At 42.1% G+C, this 24,348-nt stretch overlaps 1 protein-coding gene across 4 annotated transcripts in view; it reads right to left on the reverse strand.

The window, feature by feature from the left end:
* The window catches only part of LOC133611820 (latent-transforming growth factor beta-binding protein 2-like), a 285,634-nt gene that overhangs the window by 215,465 nt on the left and 45,821 nt on the right, over positions 1-24,348 (reverse strand). For all 4 annotated transcript variants that reach the window (XM_061968969.1, XM_061968971.1, XM_061968972.1 and 1 more), the window contains exon 3: positions 7,948-8,218. In XM_061968969.1, the coding sequence (XP_061824953.1) occupies positions 7,948-8,218 (271 nt within the window). The remainder of the gene's footprint in view (positions 1-7,947; positions 8,219-24,348) is intronic.

Below are 24,348 nucleotides of genomic sequence, written 5' to 3' on the forward strand. Positions count from 1 at the left end.
TATTTTTTTTAAATTTCAATCGCCCGACCCGACCCGACCCGACCCGACCCGACCCGCTGATAAAATCTAATTTTTTTAAATTTCATCCGCCCGATCCGCGGATAATCCGCGGACTCCGCGGTTGTGCCCGCAAACCGCGCATCTCTAATACACACCTTTAGGGAGCTTACAAACATATACAGTATCTGTAAAATTTGAACAATATTGGTTGAAATATATGGCCAGCATCAAGGAAAACGGCACAGGTGGAACTTAACAAATTGACCATAAGTCATTGACCATTTGCCTAATGACTATAAACACATTAAGGGTATCTGTGTACAATGCTATCATGCTACAATGCACAACCCTTAGGGTGCACCATATCATAAGAGATGGAAGAGCCAGAATCAAAACCTTTTCATTCCTCACTGAAGATAAGCGTAAAGAGGAAGAAATGCTCATCAAGTTTGATGTACTCTAACAAAAAATAAACATTTAATTTGACAAATTAAAATGTCAAGAAATTAGGGTGCAACCAAATGACATATTTGGAAACACCAAGGCTACCAGTCATATATAAATGTTGGCCTGGTGCCCTGCTATGTCTGCTGAGGACTATAATAATAATAATAATAATGTGGTAATGGGTCATATCAATCACCACATTAACATCAGTCATGTATGGCAGCCTTTTGGAGATATAAAACGACATTAACAAATAGAAAACGCTATCATGTGTCAGGTCATTTATTGGACTTTCTGCAAAGACCATTGCCTGCCAATGTGTATACTGGCCAAGTACAGTACTATAACTCACACGAGTGAATACACCCTTCACATTTAAGCAACCATGGCATCTTCTCAAGGGACAACACTATAGAAACAATAATTTGATATAACTTAGTAGTCAGTGCATGAAATGTATATCCAGTACAGCTTTACTGTGCAATATAAACAAGTCCACGTACAACCATAAATATTTAAATAGCTAGCAACGCAAGGGGTGTCTAGATTGTGTCCAAAGTGTCAATATTTAGTGTAAGCCTCATTGTTATCTAGCACTGCCTTAATCTTCTTGGGCATGGAATCAACCAGAGCTGCACAAGTGTTACTGGAATCACATTGGGTTCGGATGTGGAGACATACTTGGCCACTTCATCACTTCACTTTCACCTTCCTCTACTACTTGTCATCTTGGAGGTGTGTTTAGGCTTGTTATCATGTTGGAAAACAGCAATGCAGCCCAGTTTCCCAGGGGAAGGTATAATGCTGTACTTCACAATGTCATAGTACATGTTGAAATTCATGTTTTCCTCAATGAACTTCAGCTCCCCAGTGCCGGCCGGCAGCACTCATGCAACAGTAGATGCAACAACCAGGCAAGACACAATTATCATATTCATAATAATAATAATAATAATAATAATAATAATAATGGACTAGATTAATATAGTGCTTTTCTAGACAGTCAAGCGCTTCACAGAGAACTGAAAACCCATCATTCATTTTCATTCACACTTTGATGGTGATAAGCTACATTTGTAGCTACAGCTGCCCTGGGAAAGGCTGACGTAAGTGAGGCTGCCAATTTGCACCTCCAACCACCAACAAACATTCATTCATACACATTCAAGTGATTTGCCGAAGGACACAGCAAGAATACGCCTACCTTTTGAGTCACGCCGTCCCATTTGAGCCATGCCGTCCCATTTGAGCCATGCTGTCCCAAATGAGTTGCTAGCTACTCCGATGGCTGGTTGTTGACTTATTTTCAGTGGATAATAGGGATGTCCCGATCCGATATTTGGATCGGATCGGCTGCCGATATTTGCCAAAAATTGCGTATCGGGAAGGCATGGGAAAATGCCGATACAGATCCAGTTGAAAAAAAAAACTCCGGTCCGTGTTTTCCAACGCACCGATTTAAATAATACATTCCACTTTTCTGCTGCTCCGTAATTTCCGTTCCGCATTTTCCAGCACACCTTCAACACATCCACAATTCTCAAGCAGTTGCTTTTAGCTGCTGGCATTACACGACAGGCTCTTCTCACTCTTTCCTGTGTCTCCCTCTCACAGACAGCAAGTGCACCTTCTTACACACGTCACATACTGTCACGTCATACGTCACATACTGTCACGTCATACGTCACATACGTATACGTCCTCCCCGAGCAGAGAGGTAGCAGCATGGCTAACGTTAGCTGTGATGCTAGCGCAGCCGTGCGAGCAACGCTCCCTCTAAGGTGCTCGCCTGTGCAATTGCGCACTGTTTAAGCGTCCTCTGCGCATAGCAAATCTATGCCACGCACAAAGGGGGCGTGGTTGGGGGAGTGGCTAAAAAAGGGAGGGGTATATTTACAGCTAGAATTCACCAAGTCAAGTATTTCATATATATATATATATATATATATATATATATATATATATAGGGCAGCACGGTGGTAGAGGGCTTAGTGCATCTGCCTCACAATACGAAGGTCCTGAGTAGTCGTGAGTTCAATCCCGGCCTCGGGATCTTTCTGTGTGGAGTTTGCATGTTCTCCCCGTGACTGCGTGGGTTCCCTCCGGGTACTCCGGCTTCCTCCCACCTCCAAAGACATGCACCTGGGGATAGGTTGATTGGCAACACTAAATTGGCCCTGGTGTGTGAATGTGAGTGTGAATGTTGTCTGTCTGTCTATCTGTGTTGGCCCTGCGATGAGGTGGAGACTTGTCCAGGGTGTACCCCGCCTTCAGCCCGATTGTAGCTGAGATAGGCTCCAGCGCCCCCCGCGAACCCAAAGGGAATAAGCGGTAGAAAATAGATGGATGGATATATATATATATATATATATATATATATATATATATATATATATATATATATATATATATATATATATATATATATATATATATATATATATATATATATATATAAGAAATACTTGATGTTCAGTGAATTCTAGCTATATATATATATATATATATATATATATATATATATATATATATATATATATATATACATATATAAAATAAATACTTGAATTTCAGTGTTCATTTATTTACACATATACACACACATAACACTCATCTACTCATTGTTGAGTTAAGGGTTGAATTGTCCATCCTTGTTCTATTCTCCGTCACTATTTTTCTAATCTTGCTGAACACCCTCTCTGATGGTGAATTGATGTGTGGCACGCACAAAAGTGCTTTCATCAAATGCACTAGATGGCAGTATTGTCCTGTTTAAGAGTGTCACAACATTGCTGTTTACGGCAGACGAACTGCTTCACGGTATACAAAAACGTGACTGCTGTTGTTGTGTGTTGTTGCCGCTGTGGGAGGACGTTAATGAAACTGCCTAACAATAAACCCACATAAGAAACCAAGAACTCGCCCTCCATCATTCTACAGTTATAACGTGATTGGGCAAGTATGCTGTTTATATTGTGGGTCCATGAGGACCTGAGTCCGCCTGAATTTCGGGAGATTTTCGGGAGAAAATTTGTTCCGGGAGGTTTTCGGGAGAGGCGCTGAATTTCGGGAGTCTCCCGGAAAATCCGGGAGGGTTGGCAAGTATGATATACTGTATGTAAAAAAGATTGCTGAAATGTATACTCACTTGCGTGAGATACTGTAAACATGGAAAAAAAGATAGAACAATTACATTTTTACAGACTTTCTAAAAGGGGCTTTAACCCACCTTGTTGATATAGAAAGATTGTAATCACTCTGATTATTGCTTTCAATTCTTTATTAAAAATGTTCGTCTCTCTCCGCTTTTCTGTCTAATAATTTTTCCAAACTGTGTGTTCTTGGCGCCGCTTGACAGGTGAGGTCAATAACAGGGTGCTGCTGACATAAAAAGCCAAATGTGATCCAAGACAGACTTATTTAGTACCTGACACCCTCTCCTGTAGGAAGAACGTGCAAGGAAAGTAGCTGCACGTATGGGAAGGAATTTACTCCCTGGGCATTTAGATTGAAAAAAGATATTTGTGAACTAAACGTCAGTCCTCCCTACTCATTATTTCAAATAGCAAGGCTATTGCTATCTCACTCCATGACTTCATGGTGCTTGTGCTTTCCTTTCTTTGGCACAGTGAAACATCAATCAGATATATGAAGCCAAGACTTGCAGAGGGAACACTTTTCCACCCTTTAAAGGTCTACGCCAAAAGAACGCAGAAAACTTCCTTTCAATCCATAAGATCTGCGCTTTGAACTACAATTTTTCCTAAAGCTTCCTGGAAGTATCAGGAAAATAAACAATTTACAACATTGGCCGATTTTCCACCTGTCATGTTCAGGGCTTTACACTATAATCGCAACTAATAGTTAGTCTAAGCTCTATGCCGGGAAATCTTGAATTCAGGAAGAGGGAAACGTCTCATCTAGAGCCCAAACACACTTCTTACAAATAGTTAGTCAGCTTTAGCAGAATTACGAGGGTGAACAGTCACCATAAGGGCACCCGTGACTCAGCAGGACTGTCTTCCTTTTACTCTCATTCTATTTGAACCTCAACTGTGAGTCAGAAAACAAATATGTTGTGTAAGTCAACAACAAAGAGGAGTACACATGGCAAGTGTACAGACTTCAGAGTCGTAAATAGATCTACTATGACTCACAGATAATCACTTTGGAAAGTGGTGAAAACAATTCCATCCATCCATCCATTTTCTACCACTTATTCCCTTTGGGGTCACGGGGGGCGCTGGAGCCTATCTCAGCTACAATCGGGCGGAAGGCGGGGTACACCCTGGACAAGTCGCCACCTCATCGCAGGGCCAACACAGATAGATAGACAACATTCACACTCACATCCACACACTAGGGCCAATTTAGTGTTGCCAATCAACTTATCCCCAGGTGCATGTCTTTGGAGGTGGGAGGAAGCCGGAGTACCCGGAGGGAACCCACGCATTCACGGGGAGAACATGCAAACTCCACACAGAAAGATCCCGAGCCCGGGATTGAACCCAAGTCTACTCAGGACCTTCGTATTGTGAGGCAGATGCACTAACCCCTCCATTAACTGGAAATCTCACAAAGCCAAACTATAACTACACCTTGGCGAATACACAAGATGTCAAAAAGAATGACACAATTAACAAGAAAAGCCCCATGCAAGTTTGTAATTGTGAATGACCATTTGGTTTATTTAACAGGATAAATCAGGGGCCTTCAAATTGTGCAGTGAGCCTCCCCTCAGGGAACACAACACAGTTGGGGTCTCCCCTACTACCTATAAAAAAACATATTTTCTAGAGTTATCCGGTCACCCCAAAATCCCTATAGTCACACACTGTAGTGTGTGACTATAAATATGTGTAATTTTGTCTTTGACTTAATTAGCAACTTTTACACGGGCACTAACTTTTCAGAATGTTGTAAGTATTATATCCCATCCTCTTACAGCTTTTAGCACATAATGACGCATTGTAATGACGCGTGTATATAACACTTGCATGCACATTAGCTTTGTGTGGGGTCAGCTAATGACAGTGATTTGGCCAAGTTTAGATACTAACATTAGCTATTATTAAATTAATATTTTATGATTGCAAATGGTTAGCTGCTTCTCAGGGATTATTTTTGTTCGTGTGCACGCTCTTCCCACGGGACATGTGGATGAGACATCATGACAAGCTTGAACGCCAGACAAATTTGTCAGACAGATGAGCAATTTTTATTCAATATAATTAGTAATTATGAAAAATATAGACATTTAAAAATATACGGCCCCTTAAGCTTTTCAATCCGCCCTGCCGGACACTTCCAAATTATTATCGAAACTGGAGCTGCCAATATGATGTGCAGTGTCGTTTTTAAATTACTGAAAGTCTTGAACTATAGTAAGTATTCCAATGGTTGGACTCTGCCCTTTTGAGTGATATACAGGTTATTACAGTAATCTATGTCACAGCAGCTCCAGGCAGACGAGGCACAAAGCAGTGTGGGCGGGGTTTGTTTGCAGAGCAGCCAGCCTGAAACATGGGTGTCGAGGACATTTACCGGTAGTAAAAAAAAATAAAAAATCCATTCCATATTTTGATGTGGTGTGCCATAACGTTTTGAGCATTCTATCAGTCAAGTCCAACACAATATGTTTCATGACACTGGTCAACTTCCAGTTTGACTGAACATCAAATAAAATGTTCCACACTAACCAACAGAAATTAAATCCATTCATCTATTCATGTCAACGTCGTTGCCATTATTAAACCTTTACAGGCACTGTATCGTATAACTTTGGCAAAAAAGCAAGGGATCACATTTTCCCAACTGTAAAATTGTCATGATGGTGACAGTGTGTCTTAAAAATAATTGATCCAAACTGGAAAACTAATTTTGGAGCTTCCACTAAGTGTATACATGATTGATGGTACTATTGAATTTATATAGTCAGAATCAGCCATACTAGCAAGGAAAATGCTTTATATTAAGAGAGAAAGAGCCCAGGTCACAAAATGTAAACAATTTGACAACTGATAGTTGAAATCATTATGAACTATGAACATTTTCCCAGAAAGCCTTTGTTTGACAAACATCTCAACATCTCGAAACAAGACTATGGAATCAGCCAGCAAACTGCAACTAAAACATTGTAAGCCAAGAAACTATTAAGCCTGTCTGATTAGCAGTCTTCAGAGAGCTTACTGCAAAATAAGTGTTCAACATTTATTAGTTGGATGTGTTTTAGTTATTCTAAAATCAGGAGGAGAAAAGGGAAGCTGTCAAAAGAAAATATATTTGTCCCAGTCTATTTTTATGGAAAATAACCTGGTTAACATTATGTCTGGTGAACTGTGTTATATTTGTCCATACATTATGGATTTACCTTAATATCTCAAATGGAAGTAAACTTTTACCAGCCTTGACATGTGTTTTACATAATGTTTATTAAAGAATAACAGTTAAATACCGTCATCTGAAATGATTTATCGCAATTTTAAACACACAGTTGAAGAGGTTTGTAATTAAACAGCTGTTTGTTTAAAAAAACATTTTAAATGTCAGAATCTGGTTGTTTATATCTCTTTTTCGTAGGCCTCCCTGTATGGCTCTAAAGGTCATTTAAACAAACTTGTGGGTTTCTTTTTCATTAGATAAATTCACTTGCAACACTCTCGAAATGGTTTGGCATTTGATCATGCTGTGCTGCATCTTTTATTGTAGTACTGATAGTCATTTTTTTGAATTATATTTTATCTCATGATTAGAAAAAAATAAAACTGCTTATCCTGCATGGCTACTGACATTTGAAACAACAGGTGTGAGTTGGTAAAATGGCACAGCTTTTGTTCATGTGTCAGTTTTATTTAATCAATGTCTTCCATTGACAGTATAATATTCTTCATTTTAAAGGAACCTTTGTTTTCCTCAAGCCTGTGGCTTTTAAGGCTACTGAGACCTAGCTAACAAATATGCTGAAATTGATGACATGTACTGTAAGTTTATCTTTGCTAACAACACACAAGCTTTACAAAAAGATTGTAAAGAATGAAAAAAAATAGAAAATGATGAAAATGAGCAACAAAAGAAAATATAGAGCGTTGAACAGTTAGTTTGTAACTGAAAAGTTAGCATTTTTTACTGAACATTTAACTTGTCGCTGAACAGCAAGCTTGTAACTGCACAGCTAACTTGTAATTGTACAATTAGCTTGTAACTGAATACTTAGCTTGTCAATGAACAGTAAGCTTGTGACTGAATAGTTAACTTGTAACTGAGCAGCCAGCTAACTATAACTGATCAATTAGGTTTACAAAGTGAAACTAATATAGCTTGTCATTAAACAGTGAGATTTTAACTGAGCTGCTAGCTTGTTACAGAACAGTTAGCGGTACAGTAGCTTTCTGTCAATGTGATGGTGGTTAACTGAAGACTTATTTAATGCACACTCGCTCCTTGTTTGGCAAGTCAATGGGGCTTTCTCGCTTTAAAAAAGAGCACAGCTGAATCACTTACACAGTGTGAACGGGCTGCTTGGTGGTCGCAGGTTGCGGTGTCTGAATCTTGCCGCTATCAATGGCTTGCCTTTCGGCGGGCCGTCTCCATGGTTGGTCTTTCTGGAAAGGGTTGCTGCCCGGCTGGATACGCCTCAAGGCCCCTCTGTCGTGGATGTACACCTGCTCAGGAGCCACCTCCTCACAGCGGGGGCCCTGGAAACCCGAGCGGCACACGCAGGTATGCGGCCGGCTGCAGGAACCGCGGTTCTGGCAGGGTGGCTGGCAGTCGGCTGAAAAGAGAACACAGATGGGAGATCATGTTTGCAGAGGGTCATTTTAGAACATTTCCCTGACCTCAACAGCAGGGTTCATTTTAAATGTTTACAATCAGCTTGAACTTCTGTACATTTTCTGTACCTTTTGTGTATTTGGAGGGGGCCTTGTGATGATTAAAAGTTGTTTGTTTGTTTGTTTTTTTTTAACCTGCTGCTTACTGTGAATCCAACACAACTCCTAAATAGTGTACCTGAAATTGTGAACTTACCTAAGTTTTGTTCCAAACACATTTACAACTGAATCAGGATCAATGATTGTTTTTTTGGAGACGAACTTGCACCCTGACTTGGCAACATTAAAAAGGTCACATTATGATGCTTTTTTTCTAGATTTAAAACACTTCCTTGTGGCCTATAATACATGTAATGATGGTGTTTTGTCAAACTTTTGCAAAGATTTAGTTTTACCGGCCATCTCCAAGCTGCTTTCTGACTGTCTCTTCTGAATGTGCCATTGTGTGGGCAGTCTTATTTAGTCCTCCGCCAGACCATGATGCTGATAAATTACAATGTATTATTATTTATTTAGTTAATTTAATTTAATTTTTTGGCATCAACTAGGGGTGTAACGATATTGTAGATACCACGGTATTGCGGTTTAAAAATCATTACAACAATGCTGTGACGTCTGACGGTATAAAACAAAAACTTTGTGAATGTAGTATTTTCTGGTGCTTTTGCTTTGGCCAGTCTAAAAATAAACTACATTTACCATAATTCTCTGCACAGCATGGCACCAGAGGACAGTATCGGAAGGTTCGGGCATGGAATTACGTAAAAAGGGAGAAGTAGATAAGAGGAATTGTTTTTTTCTATGGACATTTAGTCAAAGTCCATCCATAAAATTTTGAGTAATGTTGCTAACAACAGACAAACAAACCCTGGCGAAAACATAACCTCTTCTGCATAATAAAGCGCTACCTTCGTCTTGAGCGTTTCCAAGGCAACACAGTGCCAAGGCAATGACGCACTGGCGCGGAGAGAAAGTGTCCGGTCGGTCTGCAAACTGCTGGAAATATAAAAAGCTACATGATAAACCATCACCCGGAAGCCAGCTCAGCTAAATACATATTGTTGAGGTATTTACATTATTAAAAGTTAGTTGTCATATATTTGCTTGAAACAGTGGATGTTTCTGCACAATTCTTCGCACTTAAAAACACGTTTGTATAAATATGATTAGAACATTTTAGCATTATGTTTTTCTTCAGTTACAGTAAGTGTGTTTATCCTAAACATCCCTGCCACTTTGTTTTACAGACTATGGCATATTTACCAAGTGTTTTTTTTTGGACAATTCCACAATAATATTGTTCCTGTCAGGACTTGGACTTTGGCGTGGTTTGTTTTCCCATGGTGCAATGGATTTGGACCGGACATGGCGTGAAGTTAAATACATATTTAATTTTAACACTCAAAAAAGAAACAAACAAAAGGGCGCTCACAGTGGAGGCACAAAACTTAACGCAGGGAACAAAAACTTGGACTATGCATAACTATGAACATGGCAAAACAAAAGACACTAACTGTGGCATAAATAAACACAACTTACTTGCGGAAGCAAGGAGCAGCTTGAACGATGGTATCAAGAGTGTCAGGGTTATATCGAGAGTGTGATGTCGCCAGGCTGACTGCCTGGCAACTACGGGCTTAAATAGTGAAGACATGATTAAAGACATGTGCGTGAGTCGTGAGGACAGGTGAAAACTAATGGGTTGCTATGGTGACAAAACAAACAAGAGTGCACAATGAGTCCAAACGTGGAACAGGTGAAACTAATGGGTAACCATGGAAAAAAGACAAGGGAGTGAACTAAAAAGAGTCCAAAAACCAATCAGAACATAACTTAAACAAAACATGATCCCAGACATGACAGTTCCGTAGCCTTAATACCGTGGTAATATCGTACCATGAGATTTTTATATTGTTACATCCAGTGACGTGCAGTGAGGTTTAAGGTTGGGGAGGCGCTGACTCACAAGTCAGATTTACAAACATACAGCATGATGCTAAGTCACTGACTCACAAGTCACATTTACAAACATGACAATATGATGCAATGGCACCGGCTCAAAATCACAAAAACACACAGTATGATGCTAGAATAAAACATTTCAACACACTTAGCACGCAATTAAGACAGCACTGCAGAGCAGACACTAGACCAGGGGTCCCCAAACTTTTTTACTTGGGGACCGCATTGGGTTAAAACAATTTGACCGGGGGCTGGGCTGTATATACTTACTTACTTACTTAGGCCTTTAAATTCCCTAAGGAACATAGGCCATTGATGAAACTCCTCCATCCCCTTCGGTCTTGTGCCCTCCGCTCCAGTTGTTGCCATGACAGCCCTTGCGCCTTCATCTCCTGCTCTGTGGTTCTTCTCCAGGTGGCTCTAGGCCTTCTTCTCTTCCTCTTGCCTTGCGGGTTCCATGTTAGAGCATGTTTTGTGATAGATTTATTGTGTCTAGGCAGTGTGTGACCAATCCAGTTCCATGTCCTCCTCCGGATTTGTGTTTCTATTGTGTCTTGCCTAATGAGGTCCCACAGGTTGGCATTGGAGATGGTGTTAGGCCAGTAGATACCTAGGAGGCAACAGAGGCAGCGGTTGAAGAATGTCTGTATTTTGTTGAGTATGTTGGCGGTGATCTTCCAGGTTTCTGAACTGTAGAGTAGGGTGGATTTGATGTTTGAGTTGAAGATTTGCAGTTTGGTCTTTAGTGATATGTTTTTTGCTTTCCAGATTTTATTTAGGATAGTGAATATGGTCCTTGCTTTTCCAATTCTGGCACTGACATCCTCCTCCGTTCCTCCGTCCACAGCAATAATGCTTCCTAGGTATGTAAAGGTGGCAACCTCGTCTAACTGGTTATGATCCATGTTTATTGGGGAGTTGTTCTTGTTGTTGATACGCATTAACTTAATTTTTGATGTGTTGATTTTGAGTCCAAGCGAAGCAGCTGTTGTTTCCAGTTTGCATGATTTCTCCTGCATATGTTGGTGTGTGTGTGCTAGGAGTGCTAAATCATCAGCAAAATCCAGGTCTTCCAACTGCTCAGTCAGGCTCCACTGTACGCCGGTTCGGTTATTGCTTGTTGTTTGTGTCATGGTCCAGTCTATACAGAGGATGAACAGGAAGGGCGAGAGCATGCATCTCTGCCGCACCCCAGTCAGGACCTCGAAGGGCTCTGACAGGCAGCCTTCATGGAGGACACGACACTGCATCCCTCAGTAGGTGTTCTTGATAAGGTTAATCAACTTTGGGGGAATGCCATAATGAGCCATCACTCTCCATCACTGGGCTGTATATACATATATATATATATATATATATATATATATATATATATATATATATATATATACATATATATTCCTCGCGCACTAATTGACTGAAAACAGCGCAATGATGTCACGTTATCGATGGGAAAATGCATTTTTAGAATATGATATGCCTGAGCGGCGAGGAGACACCGAGAGTAACAAGCAGTGGAAAATGGATTAGAAAGGACAGATTTTTTAAAATTATAATTTAAAAAAACAAATATTTCTTTAAACTTGGGTTTACCCGCGGCCGGATTTTGGATGGTGGCGTAGTTTGGGGACCCCTGCACTAGACAGTACATCATACCCTTTTGTAAATGAAGTCCGTCCGCCTTTCCTTATGGACAAAGATCTCTATGACTTTGTTATAGAAGTCCTCCTTTTTCTCTTTTTCTTTGAGTTTTAAAAGTCTCTCACTCTCAATTGATATAATTCCCACGAAATGCAAGTGGCATTTATCAGGTCTTTTAATATCTCACCATGTTCCTTTACATTGGCATTGTGGATCCTGATATTTAGTCTCCGTTGTTCATTTAGAGCCAGTACGTGATATTCCAAACGTTTTTAAAGAAATCTGACCTTGAATGTGGCAGATGAGCTTTCATGTTTTTCGAGGCTTCTTGGCAGGCTTTTCTGATCCATCCTATCCATTTTCTACCGCTTGTCCCAGGTACAACCTGGACAAGTCGCCACCTCAGTATAGCCCATTTGGGTCCAAACACGGTCATTTGTTGAGAATAAAAGGCAGGGAAAGCAATGAAGACGTTTTCTAGCACAGGCACAAAGCCATTCTTTTTCAGTATACCAATCCTTTTGAAATGAACGCGTTATTTTCTGTCCTCGGACCACACACGTTTGAATAATATCTGGCAGCTCCGGCGTTGGTCTCCCAGTATTAATGACTTCTTGCTATGATTGAAAGTCCAGTCTTGAAAAATTCCTTATTTTAGAAATCAAATACTCAATTTTTAGGGCGAAAAAGCATCGTAGTTTGCGGGAAGCGTTGCAGTTGTTGTCTGTTGTTTTCTTCTTCTACTTCTTAAGGGTTAACGGCTGTTGGCAGTTCATGAACTTTTGATATATCGCCCCCTACTTTGAGTCAGAGGTACTTGCTGCCTGGTGGCCTGCCTTTCCCCCGCCTTTTCCCCGTGACAACAAGCATGCGCCCCCTCGCACGCACACGCTCAATGCACTTTGTGTGTAGCCGTGGAGGCACTACCTGTGTCTGCCTCACTTCTCGTCTGCCTTGTATTTTGATCAGGAAACACGGAATTTCCGCGATTTTGACCATGAAAATTATCAAAAGATACAGTAACCACACCAAAATCACATAGATAGCATAGACCAAAAGAGAAATATTAAAACTTATTTTATTTTATTACTTCGTTTTTGAACATCTCATGGTTAAGCCTTTTACCCCCCTGGTGGCAAGGTGAGGCACTGCCTCACTTGCCTCCCCGTCACTGGTTACATCCCTAGTGACTCAACTTGGTCAAACAATTTTTACAATTTAAATATGATTAATTTTCAAGCAGATTGATGCACTTTAATTTTTTTATGTTACTAAATATTTTTTTAAGAAAGTTATTGTTTTTTCTAAGTTGATCTATATTTCTTCAATGTTAAGAATACAATGTTATGCAGAGGCGTACCGTTTTACAGACAAATTATACTATTTATACGCGGTGGAGAGTGGGGAAAGTCAGCTCAAGTCAATTATTATTTATCTGTTTACATCTGTGATGTTGCAGCATTTTGGCATGTACAGGTTGTTTCAGGTGTCGAGTAAATGTTAGCAAAGGGATATTGGATATTGGATAGAATACTGTCGTCATAAAATTGCCAACAGGCTCACAATAGATTTGCAGTGAGAGGTCATAAAAATACGGTATGAAGTTTAAGATTACTGTTATCTGACGATAAACTGCTGCATAATTTAACATGGTCATAGAAAAAGTGTGCCGCCGATACACTTCCACATCCACTTCAAGTACATTATGCCCGGCAGCATGTGAATTAAGTAAACAGCCTCTCGATCTCGAGACACATACTGTATGTACGTACGGGGTGGAGATGTTATGACATTGTCCTTTTAACAGTAAATCAAGCCACTGGTGAAAGCAAACAGCAATGTTCTGTCAACACACGCAATGGAATGCTATTGACTCAGATGCCGTGGATGCTGACAGCTCGCAGGCGGGAACACAAGCACAGCTTCTTAAAACGAGGAGGGATGAACCACTACAAATCGCGTCTTAATGGACACTACTAGTGGTCAAATAAAAATTATTTTATTAGTATAAGAAATCACAATAACAGCTCTTGCATCAAAAAGGCCCTTTAACCATCAATATTAGTCCAGAATGAGCTGTCATTATTCAAACAAAAACTAACAAACTGAGCATCAAATATCACACCCTCTTGTGGTGAAGCCGATTTGACTCGGACCAAATTTATTTGAGTATTTCACTTAAACAACTCTTAGGAAAATGCAGCTCTTTTTTGATAAACTGTACACCTACAGAAAATGGGGTTGTAGCTAGTGATGTGAATTTTCCATCATGGAATAAAAAAGGAATGTCCTTGGTTCTGTCTTGGCAAGGAGTTCAATACATCATCTAAGTTGTATGGACTGGAAGGGTGCCACCTTTTTGTCTTGTCGTCTGCTCAAACTCAAGATTTGGAGGAGGCATTGTAGATCAAGTCTGGTGACATTCTAGAGATGACAGGTCATGTACATGCAAAAATATATATTTTTATTTATATATGATAATAATGGATTGGATATATAGTGCTTTTCTAGACACTCAAAGCACTTTACAGTGAGAACTAAGAACCCAGCATTTATTTACTCCAAGTTCACAGAGTTTTCCAAACAGAAAGCGAGAATGTTTTTCAATTTAAATGTAATGTGATTTTTAGAAGTGACTCTCTTTGGATGTTGTGGGATTGTTTGATTGACACGTCTTTTCAAAATAGTATGGAAATTTGGAACAGCAACGCAGGATTGGCCTTGGGTGTTTGTGCTCCACTTTTCAAGAAGGATGACCAGGGGATATTTTCCAACGGCAGGGGATCACACTCCTCAGCCTCCCTTTTTTAATATTAATATTAACAGTGGTTAACTTCCTTTTACACTTGTGTGACAGTTAGGAACAAGAAAATGTGCCTGTCTGTGTGGCCTCAGTGTTGTGTGAAAGGCCATTCTTCGAGGAACAATATTGTCAGTATTGACAATAGCATGGGGAGGTCAGTTACATGTGCCCCACATGAAGCCTCTTGCTTGGCTTGGGCATACAGCCTGTCTGCATCCTCCATGGGCCCTGCCTCTGGCCTGTTGAGCACATTGTCACAGTAATTGCTGTCGTGCAGATTTGTCTTGCACATCATTAAAACTAATTGCCTCACATTCCATCCATTTCACAAATATGCACAGCGATCATTTGAGAGAGTACTAAAACCAGAATCGGTCGGAAATAAGAAAGAGAAGAAATGGCAAACATTCCTGACATTGCCACTTCAGCATTAATTATGACTGAGGAAGAGTGGGCAAGTTTTGGGAGGTTATGTACAAATCCAGTCATCTGAAAAGACTCTGTTAAGATTATCTTTGGCAGCTTGGGACAGTCCAAACAAACATGGTGATGCAGCCGACTCAGCAATAAAACACATCTTAACATGGATTTTGGACTTCTATGGGCTTCACTGAAACATTTTCACTTCGTATTTAGGTGAAATTCCTCTGCAGTACTCATCAATCCACATCCTTACAAATGTAAGCTACAAAACCATTGTCATCGGAAAGGCTTCAATAAATGCATTTCTACTAATGACCACTGTGGACCATGTGAATTATTTCCCAATAACATTCACCGCTTGTCCCTTTTGGGGTCGCGGGGGGTGCTGGAGCCTTCTCAGCTAAAATGCAAAAATAGTATTTTGCAGAAGCAAGGCTTTGCTTTAATAAAATGTATTAAATACATTTTAATTTAATAAATATGTTGTTGTTTTTTGTTAACAGATCTTGGGACCATTTTTAAGCAGGTACACTGATAATAAAAAAAAGAGTGAAAAAAAGGATATGGTATGCCTTAAGGTACAACATAAACCTATTATACCGATAAAACCCAAAACCAGTGAAGTTGGCACGTTGTGTAAATCGTAAATAAAAACAGAATACATCCATCCATCCATTTTCTACCGCTTGTCCCTTTCGGGGTTGCAGGGGGTACTGGAGCCTATCTCAGCTGCATTCGGGCGGAAGGAGGGGTTGTTATAGGGTTTGTGTTGTCATAACACCCCTTGTGAAATGGTATGCCCCAGCAGCAGGAAGTGGGCGTGTGTGATGTTCTGAAGCCAGTTGAATACAGTCGGACTAGAATATACACTAGTCTCAGGTCTCATTATTCATACACACACAAACATGGTGTCAGAAGTGACTAGAACCATACATAGTCAGGTGGAAGAGTACTGTGCTTCACGGAGGGACCCGTGAAGACAAGAAAAAAAAGGAAAGAAAAGAGTGGAACGGCGTTAGCAACAAGCTAGGCTAACAACATCATCATGGCTACAAACATCCCGCCACCGGAGGAGATGAAGATCAGCGCCGATCTTGCAAGTAACTGGGAAAACTTCAGAGCAGAATTCGAAGACTTTGTACTTGCTACAGGATTACAAAACAAAGCAAAAGAGGTACAAGCAGCAACTTTACGAAGAGTGATGGGCGGGGAATGTCGTCACATATACAAACACAACTTGGGACTCACACCGGAGCAAGGAAAGGACGTGACAGTTATTCTCGATGCCTTGGAGGGATATTTCAAGCCAGCTAGAAACGCCATATTTGAGAGATACGTTTTTGGCATTTGCAAGCAAGATGAGGGGGAGCCCATTGATGCATTTGTAACAAAGTTAAGGGAGAAGGCTGCTTCCTGCGAGTATGGACAACTCAGAGAGGATCTGATAAGAGACAGACTGGTGCTGGGTGTGAGTGATGAAAGCGTGCGCCGTCGTCTACTCAGACAGAAGGATCTCACACTAGCATCAGCCATAGAAATATGCAGAGCTGCTGAGATGACAGACAAGAGGATAAAAACGATCACACAGGACAGGGCACTAGAGACAGTGCATGCAACAGATGGCCGGCGGCCGCGAGTCCCACCCAGTCTGGAACGCTCGGACAGGTTCCAGTATCAGACTCCAGGCACGAGTGAAAACAGCACGTGCAAATTCTGCGGGAACATGCACAGGCGCGGACGCGACCTGTGTCCTGCATTTGGAAAAAACTGTCGCCACTGTGGAACAGCAAATCATTTTGCCAAGGTGTGTATGAAGAGGGGCCAAGCTACACGACAGTTACATGCAGCTGACATGGAGGTACATGAGGACATGGACAGGTCTGACACAGAGGCCCACATATACACAGCAGAGTGCATAGGGGCAATTCAGGGTCGGGGGAAGAAATGGTTTGCCAACATAAAAATGAATGGAGGGTCTCAGAGGTGTCAGTTAGATTCAGGGGCAACCTGTGATGTTATGAGCATAAAAGACATGAGGAGACTTGCTCCAGAGGCTAAATTACTACCAAGCCAGACCAGATTAGTACTGTATTCGGGTCAATCAATGCACTCCATAGGCATATTCCGAACAGAGTGTCTACTGAGGGGAAAAGCACACAAGCTACAATTTGAGATAGTAAGAAGCGGGCAAAGACCCCTGTTGTCAGGTGAAACGAGTGAGCGTTTAGGTTTAATGCACTTTACCATTCCAGAGGAGCTGCTTATGGTAAGGCATAGTAGCTCAGAGCCACTAACCAGGCAGCACCTTGTGCAGACTTATCTTGATGTTTTTAACGAGCTAGTTGAGTCACTCCCAGGGGATGTTCATTTTGAGTTACATACTGACGTAGCCCCAGTGCAGGCCTCTCCACGTAATGTCCCAGTGGCTCTCAGAGATGCAGTCAAGGCTCAGCTAGACAAATATGAAAAAGAGGGCCATTTAATCTCAGTGACAGAGCCTACTGAATGGATTAGCAACATGGTGATTATCAGACAGCCAGAGAAGTTAAGGATCTGCATAGACCCTAAGTCATTGAATCAGGCTCTAAGGAGGTCTCACTACATAATGCCGACACTTGAAGATGTGTTACACAAGCTGCCCAGGGCTCGCATATTCATACTTGTAGATGCACAAGATGCTTTTTTGCAGTGTAAGCTAGACGAGGAGAGCAGTTACACCACCACGTTCTGGATGCCGTGGGGCAGGAAGCGCTGGTGTAAGCTGCCATTTGGGGTGTCTGTGGCCCCAGAAATATATCAGCGAAAGCAGCACGAGCTACTGGCAGGTTTAAGCGGGGTAGAGCCAATAGCAGATGACATACTGGTGGTTGGGTGTGGGGAGGCAGATGAGGAGGCCATACATGACCATGACACAAAACTGACGGCACTCATGCAGAGGTGCAGGGAGGTTAAGCTGAGGTTGAGTTTAAAGAAACTGCAATTCAGGGTCAGAGAGGTCAAGTTTCACGGACACATTCTCTCAGCAGCGGGGCTCAGAGTGGACCCTGACAAAAGTAGGGCGGTCCGGGACATGCCACACCCCGAAGACGCCAAGGCCGTACAGCGGTTCATCGGATTTGTGACATACCTCGCAAGGTTCATGCCACGCCTCTCTGAGGTATGCGAGCCACTACGGAGGCTGTTGGACAAAGATGTCCCATGGCACTGGCTACCCAAACACGACGCTGCAGTTGAGGAGATCAAGCGACTGGTCACAACTGCCCCAATCCTGAGATACTACGACGTGACAAAGCCAGTCGTCATCCAGAGCGATGCGAGTCAGAAAGGACTGGGCTGCTGCCTGATGCAGGAGGGTCAGCCTGTGGGGTACGCGTCACGGGCGCTAACCCAGACTGAACAGAATTATGTACAAATAGAAAAAAAGTGTTTGAGTATTGTGTTTTCGTGCCAGCATTTTCATTACTATTTGTATGGGCGAGCGGAGATAATAGCAGAAACGGACCACAAGCCGCTCATTTCAATCTTCACAAAGCCCCTCCTCACAGCACCCAAACGACTTCAGAGCATGCTGCTCACTCTCCAGGCCTACAATCTCAAGGTAGTGTACAAGCCAGGTCCTGATATGCATATTAGTGATACACTGAGCAGGGCCACTGCTCCAACACAGGGGACGACACTAAATATACAAAGCAGTCCATCTGCTGCCTGCAGAGGGAGCAAGAGGCCACTGAGTTAATAAACCAGGCTGAATACCTGAACGTCACCAGCCAGCGGCTAAACCAGATAAGACGGAGGGCGATGGGAGCCTTCAGTTATTGAGAGAAGTGGTGATCCAGGGATGGCCAGATTGCAGAGAGGATGCTCCTCTGGCGATAAGAGAATACTGGTCAATCAGGGACGAGATCAGTGCACAGGATGGAGTACTATTCAGAAGCCAGAGAGTCATAGTACCAAAATCGTTGCGTGCAGAGATGTTGAAACGCATCCATACCAGCCATGTAGGAGGAGATGCCTGCTACAGACAAGCCAGAGACACGCTGTTCTGGCCCAACATGCACAGCGAGATCAAGGACTATGTGAGCCAGTGCTCAACGTGCAATGAATACTCACATGAGCAGCAGCGGGAGACAATGATGTCCCATGCACTTCCTACACGACCTTGGCAGATCCTCAGCATGGATCTGTTCAAACAAGCGGGCAAAGACTTTCTGATTATTGTTGACCATTATTCTGATTTCTGGGAAATAGAGCTGCTTCCAGAACTTTCAGCGGAGACCACAGTGCTAAGGTGCAAGGCCCAGTTTTCACGTCATGGACAACCGGATCGCGTGATAACAGATTGTGGGTCTCAGTTTGACTGTGAGATCTTCAGGAGATTCGCAAAGGAGTGGGACTTTGACCATGTCAAGTCCTCCCCCAGGCACCCAAAATCGAACGGGAAGGCCGAATCGGCCGTGAAGATAGTGAAGGCTCTGTGCAAGAAGGCAGCCAGCGTGGGTAATGACCCATGGCTGGCCATTTTGCAGTGGAGGAACACGCCCACGGAGGGCATGCTCAGCAGTCCCGCACAGAGGCTGATGTCTCGTAGGCTGAGGACTCCGCTCCCAGTCGCTGACACTCTTTTGGAGCCGAGTGTGGTCACTGGGGTCCCAGACAAAGTGCGGATAAAACACCAGACAGCCAAACTCTGGTACGACAGATCGGCCAGGGACCTGCCTGAGCTGTGTATTGGACAGGACATAAGGATGAAGCCCCTGCCTGGGGCCAGGACAGGCAGGTGGTGAAGAGGAGTTTGTCTACAACAGGTGGGCCCCAGATCGTACCTAGTGGATGTTGAGGGGACATTCTATCGCCGTAACCGGGTGGATTTGAGACCAGTGGAGAGGCACGTGTCCGAGCGCCACCCTGAGCAAAACTGTGTACAGCACAGCTGCCCACCTGATGGGCAACCCAGCCGTCCACCCAGCAAAGTAATGGACACTGACACAGGTGTCCAGGCCGTCAGGCCACTCAGGCAGACTGACCAGCACCAGCCTATGGCTGGACCACCTCCATCCCCATCACCATCACCACCACCACTATTTGCGCCAGCCGGGCACAGGACGGCCAGTGGCAGGGTGGTGAAAGCGCCGGACAGACTTAATCTTTAGGCATGTCCGAACTCTTGGGTTTTGTGGTTAAAGTATACCTGGGACTGATTTGTTAAGGTTGTTGACACACACACACACAAAAAAAAAAAGAAAAAAAGAAAAAAGAAAAAAGATTGTTGTAATGCTGGAATGACATTGATTTGCACTAAGTATTATTTGCACTAAAAGATTGGTTCTCACTGTGCTTGTACTAAGGTTTTCAGCAATGTAAAAGTTGGCATCTATAAAAGGGGAGATGTTATAGGGTTTGTGTTGTCATAACACCCCTTGTGAAATGGTATGCCCCAGCAGCAGGAAGTGGGCGTGTGTGATGTTCTGAAGCCAGTTGAATACAGTCGGACTAGAATATACACTAGTCTCAGGTCTCATTATTCATACACACACTAACAGGGGTACACCCTGGACAAGTCGCCACCTCATCAGAGGGCCAACACAGATAGACAGACAACATTCACACTCACATTCACACACTAGGGCCAATTTAGTGTTGCCAATCAAGCTATCCCCAGGTGCATGTCTTTGGAGGTGGGAGGAAGCCGGAGTACCCGGAGGGAACCCACACAGTCACGTGGAGAACATGCAATGATTTGCAAGTCCTGTTCAAACTATATTCAATTGAATACACTACAAAGACAAGATACTGGAAAATAAACTGGAAAACTTTGTTTATTTTTGCAAATATTATTTGGAATTTGATGCCTGCAACATGTTAAAAAAAAGCTGGCACAAGTGGCAAAAAAGGAGGAATGCTCATCAACCACTTATTTGGAACATCCCACAGGTGAACAGTGAAGTGAAGTGAATTATATTTATATAGCGCTTTTCTCTAGTGACTCAAAGCACTTTTACATAGTGAAACCCAATATCTAAGTTACATTTAAACCAGTGTGGGTGGCACCGGGAGCAGGTGGGTAAAGTGTCTTGCCCAAGGACACAACGGCAGTGACTAGGATGGCGGAAGCGGGGATCGAACCTGGAACCCTCAAGTTGCTGGCACGGCCACTCTACCAACCGAGCTATACCGCCCATTGAACAGGCTAATTGGGAACAGGTGGGTGCCATGATTGGGTATAAAAGCAGCTTCCATGAAATGCTCAGTCATTCACAAACAAGGATGGAGTAAGGGTTACCACTTTGTGAACAAATGCATGAGCAAATTGTCAAACAGGTTAAGAACAATATTTCTCAACGAGCTATTGTAAGGAATTTAGGGATTTCACCATCTACGGTCCGTAATATCATCAAAAGGTTCAGAGAATCTGGAGAAATCACTGCGCGTAAGCGGTAAGGCCGAAAACCAACATTGAAGGTCCGTGACCTAAGATACCTCAGACGGTACTGCATCAAAAAACGACATCAGTGTGTAAAAGATATCACCACATGGGCTCAGGAACACTTCAGAAAACCACTGTCAGTAATGACAGTTCATCGCTACATCTGTAAGTGCAAGTTAAAACTCTACTAGCAAAGCGAAAGCCATTTATCAACACCCAGAAACGCCGCCGGCATCTAAGATGGACTGATGTACAGTGGAAAAGTGTTCTGTGGTCTGACGAGTCCACATTTCAAATTGTTTTTGGAAATTGTGGACGTCGTGTCCTCCTGACCAAAGAGGGAAAAAAAACATCCGGATTGTTATAGAGGCAAAGTTCTAAAGCCAGCATCTGTGATGGTATGGGGGTGCATTAGTGCCCTAGACATGGGTAACTTACACATCTGTGAAGGCGTCATTAATGCTGAAAGGTACATACAGGTTTTGGAGCAACATATGTTGCCATCCAAGCAACGTTTTTTTCATGGACGCACCTGCTTATTTCAGCAAGACAATGATAAGTCACATTCTGCACGTGTTTCAACAACTAGACTGGCCTGCCTGTAGTCCAGACCTGTCTCCCATTGAAAATGTGTGGTGCATTAAGAAGCGTTAAATACGACAACGGAGACCCCAGATTGTTGAAAAACTTAAGCTGTACATCAAGCAAGAATGGGAAAGAATTCCACCTGAAAAGCTTCAAAATTTGGTGTCCTCAGTTCCCAAACGTTTACTGAGTGTTGTTAAAAGGAAAGAAAATGCCCCTGTGCCAACTTTTTTGCAACGTGTTGCTGCCATTAAATTCTAAGTTAATGATTATTTGTAAAAAAAAAAAAAAAGTTTCTCAGTTCGAACATTAAATATCTTGTCTTTGCAGTCTATTCAATTGAATATAAGTTGAAAAGGTTTTGCAAATCATTGTATTCTGTTTTTATTTACGAATTACACAACGAGCCAGCTTCACCGGTTTTGGGTTTTGTAAATCTATTGGTCTGCATTATTATGTTGTACTATAATGAATAGGGCTCAATCTGATTTGTTTGATTTTGCCCATCATTGACGATCAATGAAATTTATGGTGTTTTTTTAATTTTTTTAAAGAAAAATAATCAGAGGCGTCAGTAACATCACACTGATGTGGTCTAACACTTTTACATGCAAATATTTTCAAATTGATTAAAGGTACTTGTAAAAGGAATACGGTCTTTTATTAAAGTGAAAAAACAGTGATCTCATTTGTGACTTCCTCTTCCTAAAAAAAAAAGGCAAAAACAAAGTTTGTGAGGCTATGGCACTTAGCACCAAGAGGACATCAAACTAAATAGTGGAAGTAAAAGCTGTAAAATATGTTCTGTATTTGAACAAATGGAGCAATCAAAATTACCTTTTTCAAGCGAAAAGCTATACCTCCGGGGTGCGGTGGTGTGCTTTTGTTCAACTTTCAGTGATCAGTCCCACAAGTTGCACGCGATGGCACGGCGAGCTTGGTGTCTGACAGCGTATAGTCCAGACGAGTCTCAATCACGTCCGCGATGTAGAAACATCCTCCCAACACTATTAGTAAAATATTTTTATGTATAGAAAAATATATTTCATCTAAAGAAAGATGATTTTAGAGACTTGACGTCTCATGCGTCTGCACACAGGAATATTTTACTAATATTTGAAGAAGACATAATGAACGCAATTAATTTATCCTCTCAACACACACCCTGCTGTACGCTGTGGGACTCAGCAGGTATCAACTTGCATCCCTCCCACTCCTCCTAAATCTCTGACTATTTGAAGACAGGCCTAATCATGAAATCTCCAAAATCAAACATCCTTTAGGTCTTACAATATGAAATTAACAGTCACATAAGTGTACCGTGTTAATATATCATATATTATTATTATATATTCTAAATGTATTACATTTACAGTAGGAAAGGAATTCATATGGCCCCATTCGTCACGGTTTACCTGACACATGAAACGTGACAAATTGGGGTGTGCACTATCCACTTTAGCCGCCAGATGGCGGTAGAGTGCTAAATATCTTAAAAAGTGTTTTGTGGCAATTCCAAATTGGGTGGAGTATCGCACGGTTGGTGGTTGGTCCCAGCAACTTGAGGGTTGCAGGGTCGATCTCGCTTCCGCCATCCTAGTCACTGCCGTTGTGTCCTTGGGCAAGATACTTTACCCACCTGCTCCCAGTGCCACCCACACTGGTTTAAATGTAACTTAGATAATGGGTTTCACAATGTAAAGCGCTTTGAGTCACTAGAGAAAAGCGCTATGTAAATATAATTCACTTCACTTCAAATTCAATCTTAGTCTCAGTTGCGATGTAGAGTGGCGGGTTAATAATTTTGCAATAAAAAACGACAATTCTACTGGTTAATAAAGAGGGTGTGTGAAACGCAATATGGAGGTATTTGGGTTTCAAACCCAACAATAAAGGTGACGCTTTAAACGAGGAAGAAACGCACTTCAAGTGTTGCTTTAAAACACGCCTGGGTCTGCTAAGCTCTGCTTTCAGGTCAGAATGACAAGGCCGCCGATTTGTGACAATCTGGTTGCTTTATTATTAGTTTTGCAGGACACAACCAGATACAGTACTGTGCAGTGCTAGCGTTACCTCTCTCTTTCTTTACTTGCACACTCACTCACTTACATCACTTAATCAACACTTTGCCATTCTTAAACACACACGCGCGCTACTTTCATGAGTTAATCAGCTCCCTTGCTGTGCACATGTAGATACATAGACGTGCACACAGCTGCTTGGATTGATGCCAA

This window comes from Nerophis lumbriciformis, linkage group LG08 (assembly GCF_033978685.3).
Source record: "Nerophis lumbriciformis linkage group LG08, RoL_Nlum_v2.1, whole genome shotgun sequence".
NCBI classification, from domain to species: domain Eukaryota; kingdom Metazoa; phylum Chordata; class Actinopteri; order Syngnathiformes; family Syngnathidae; genus Nerophis; species Nerophis lumbriciformis.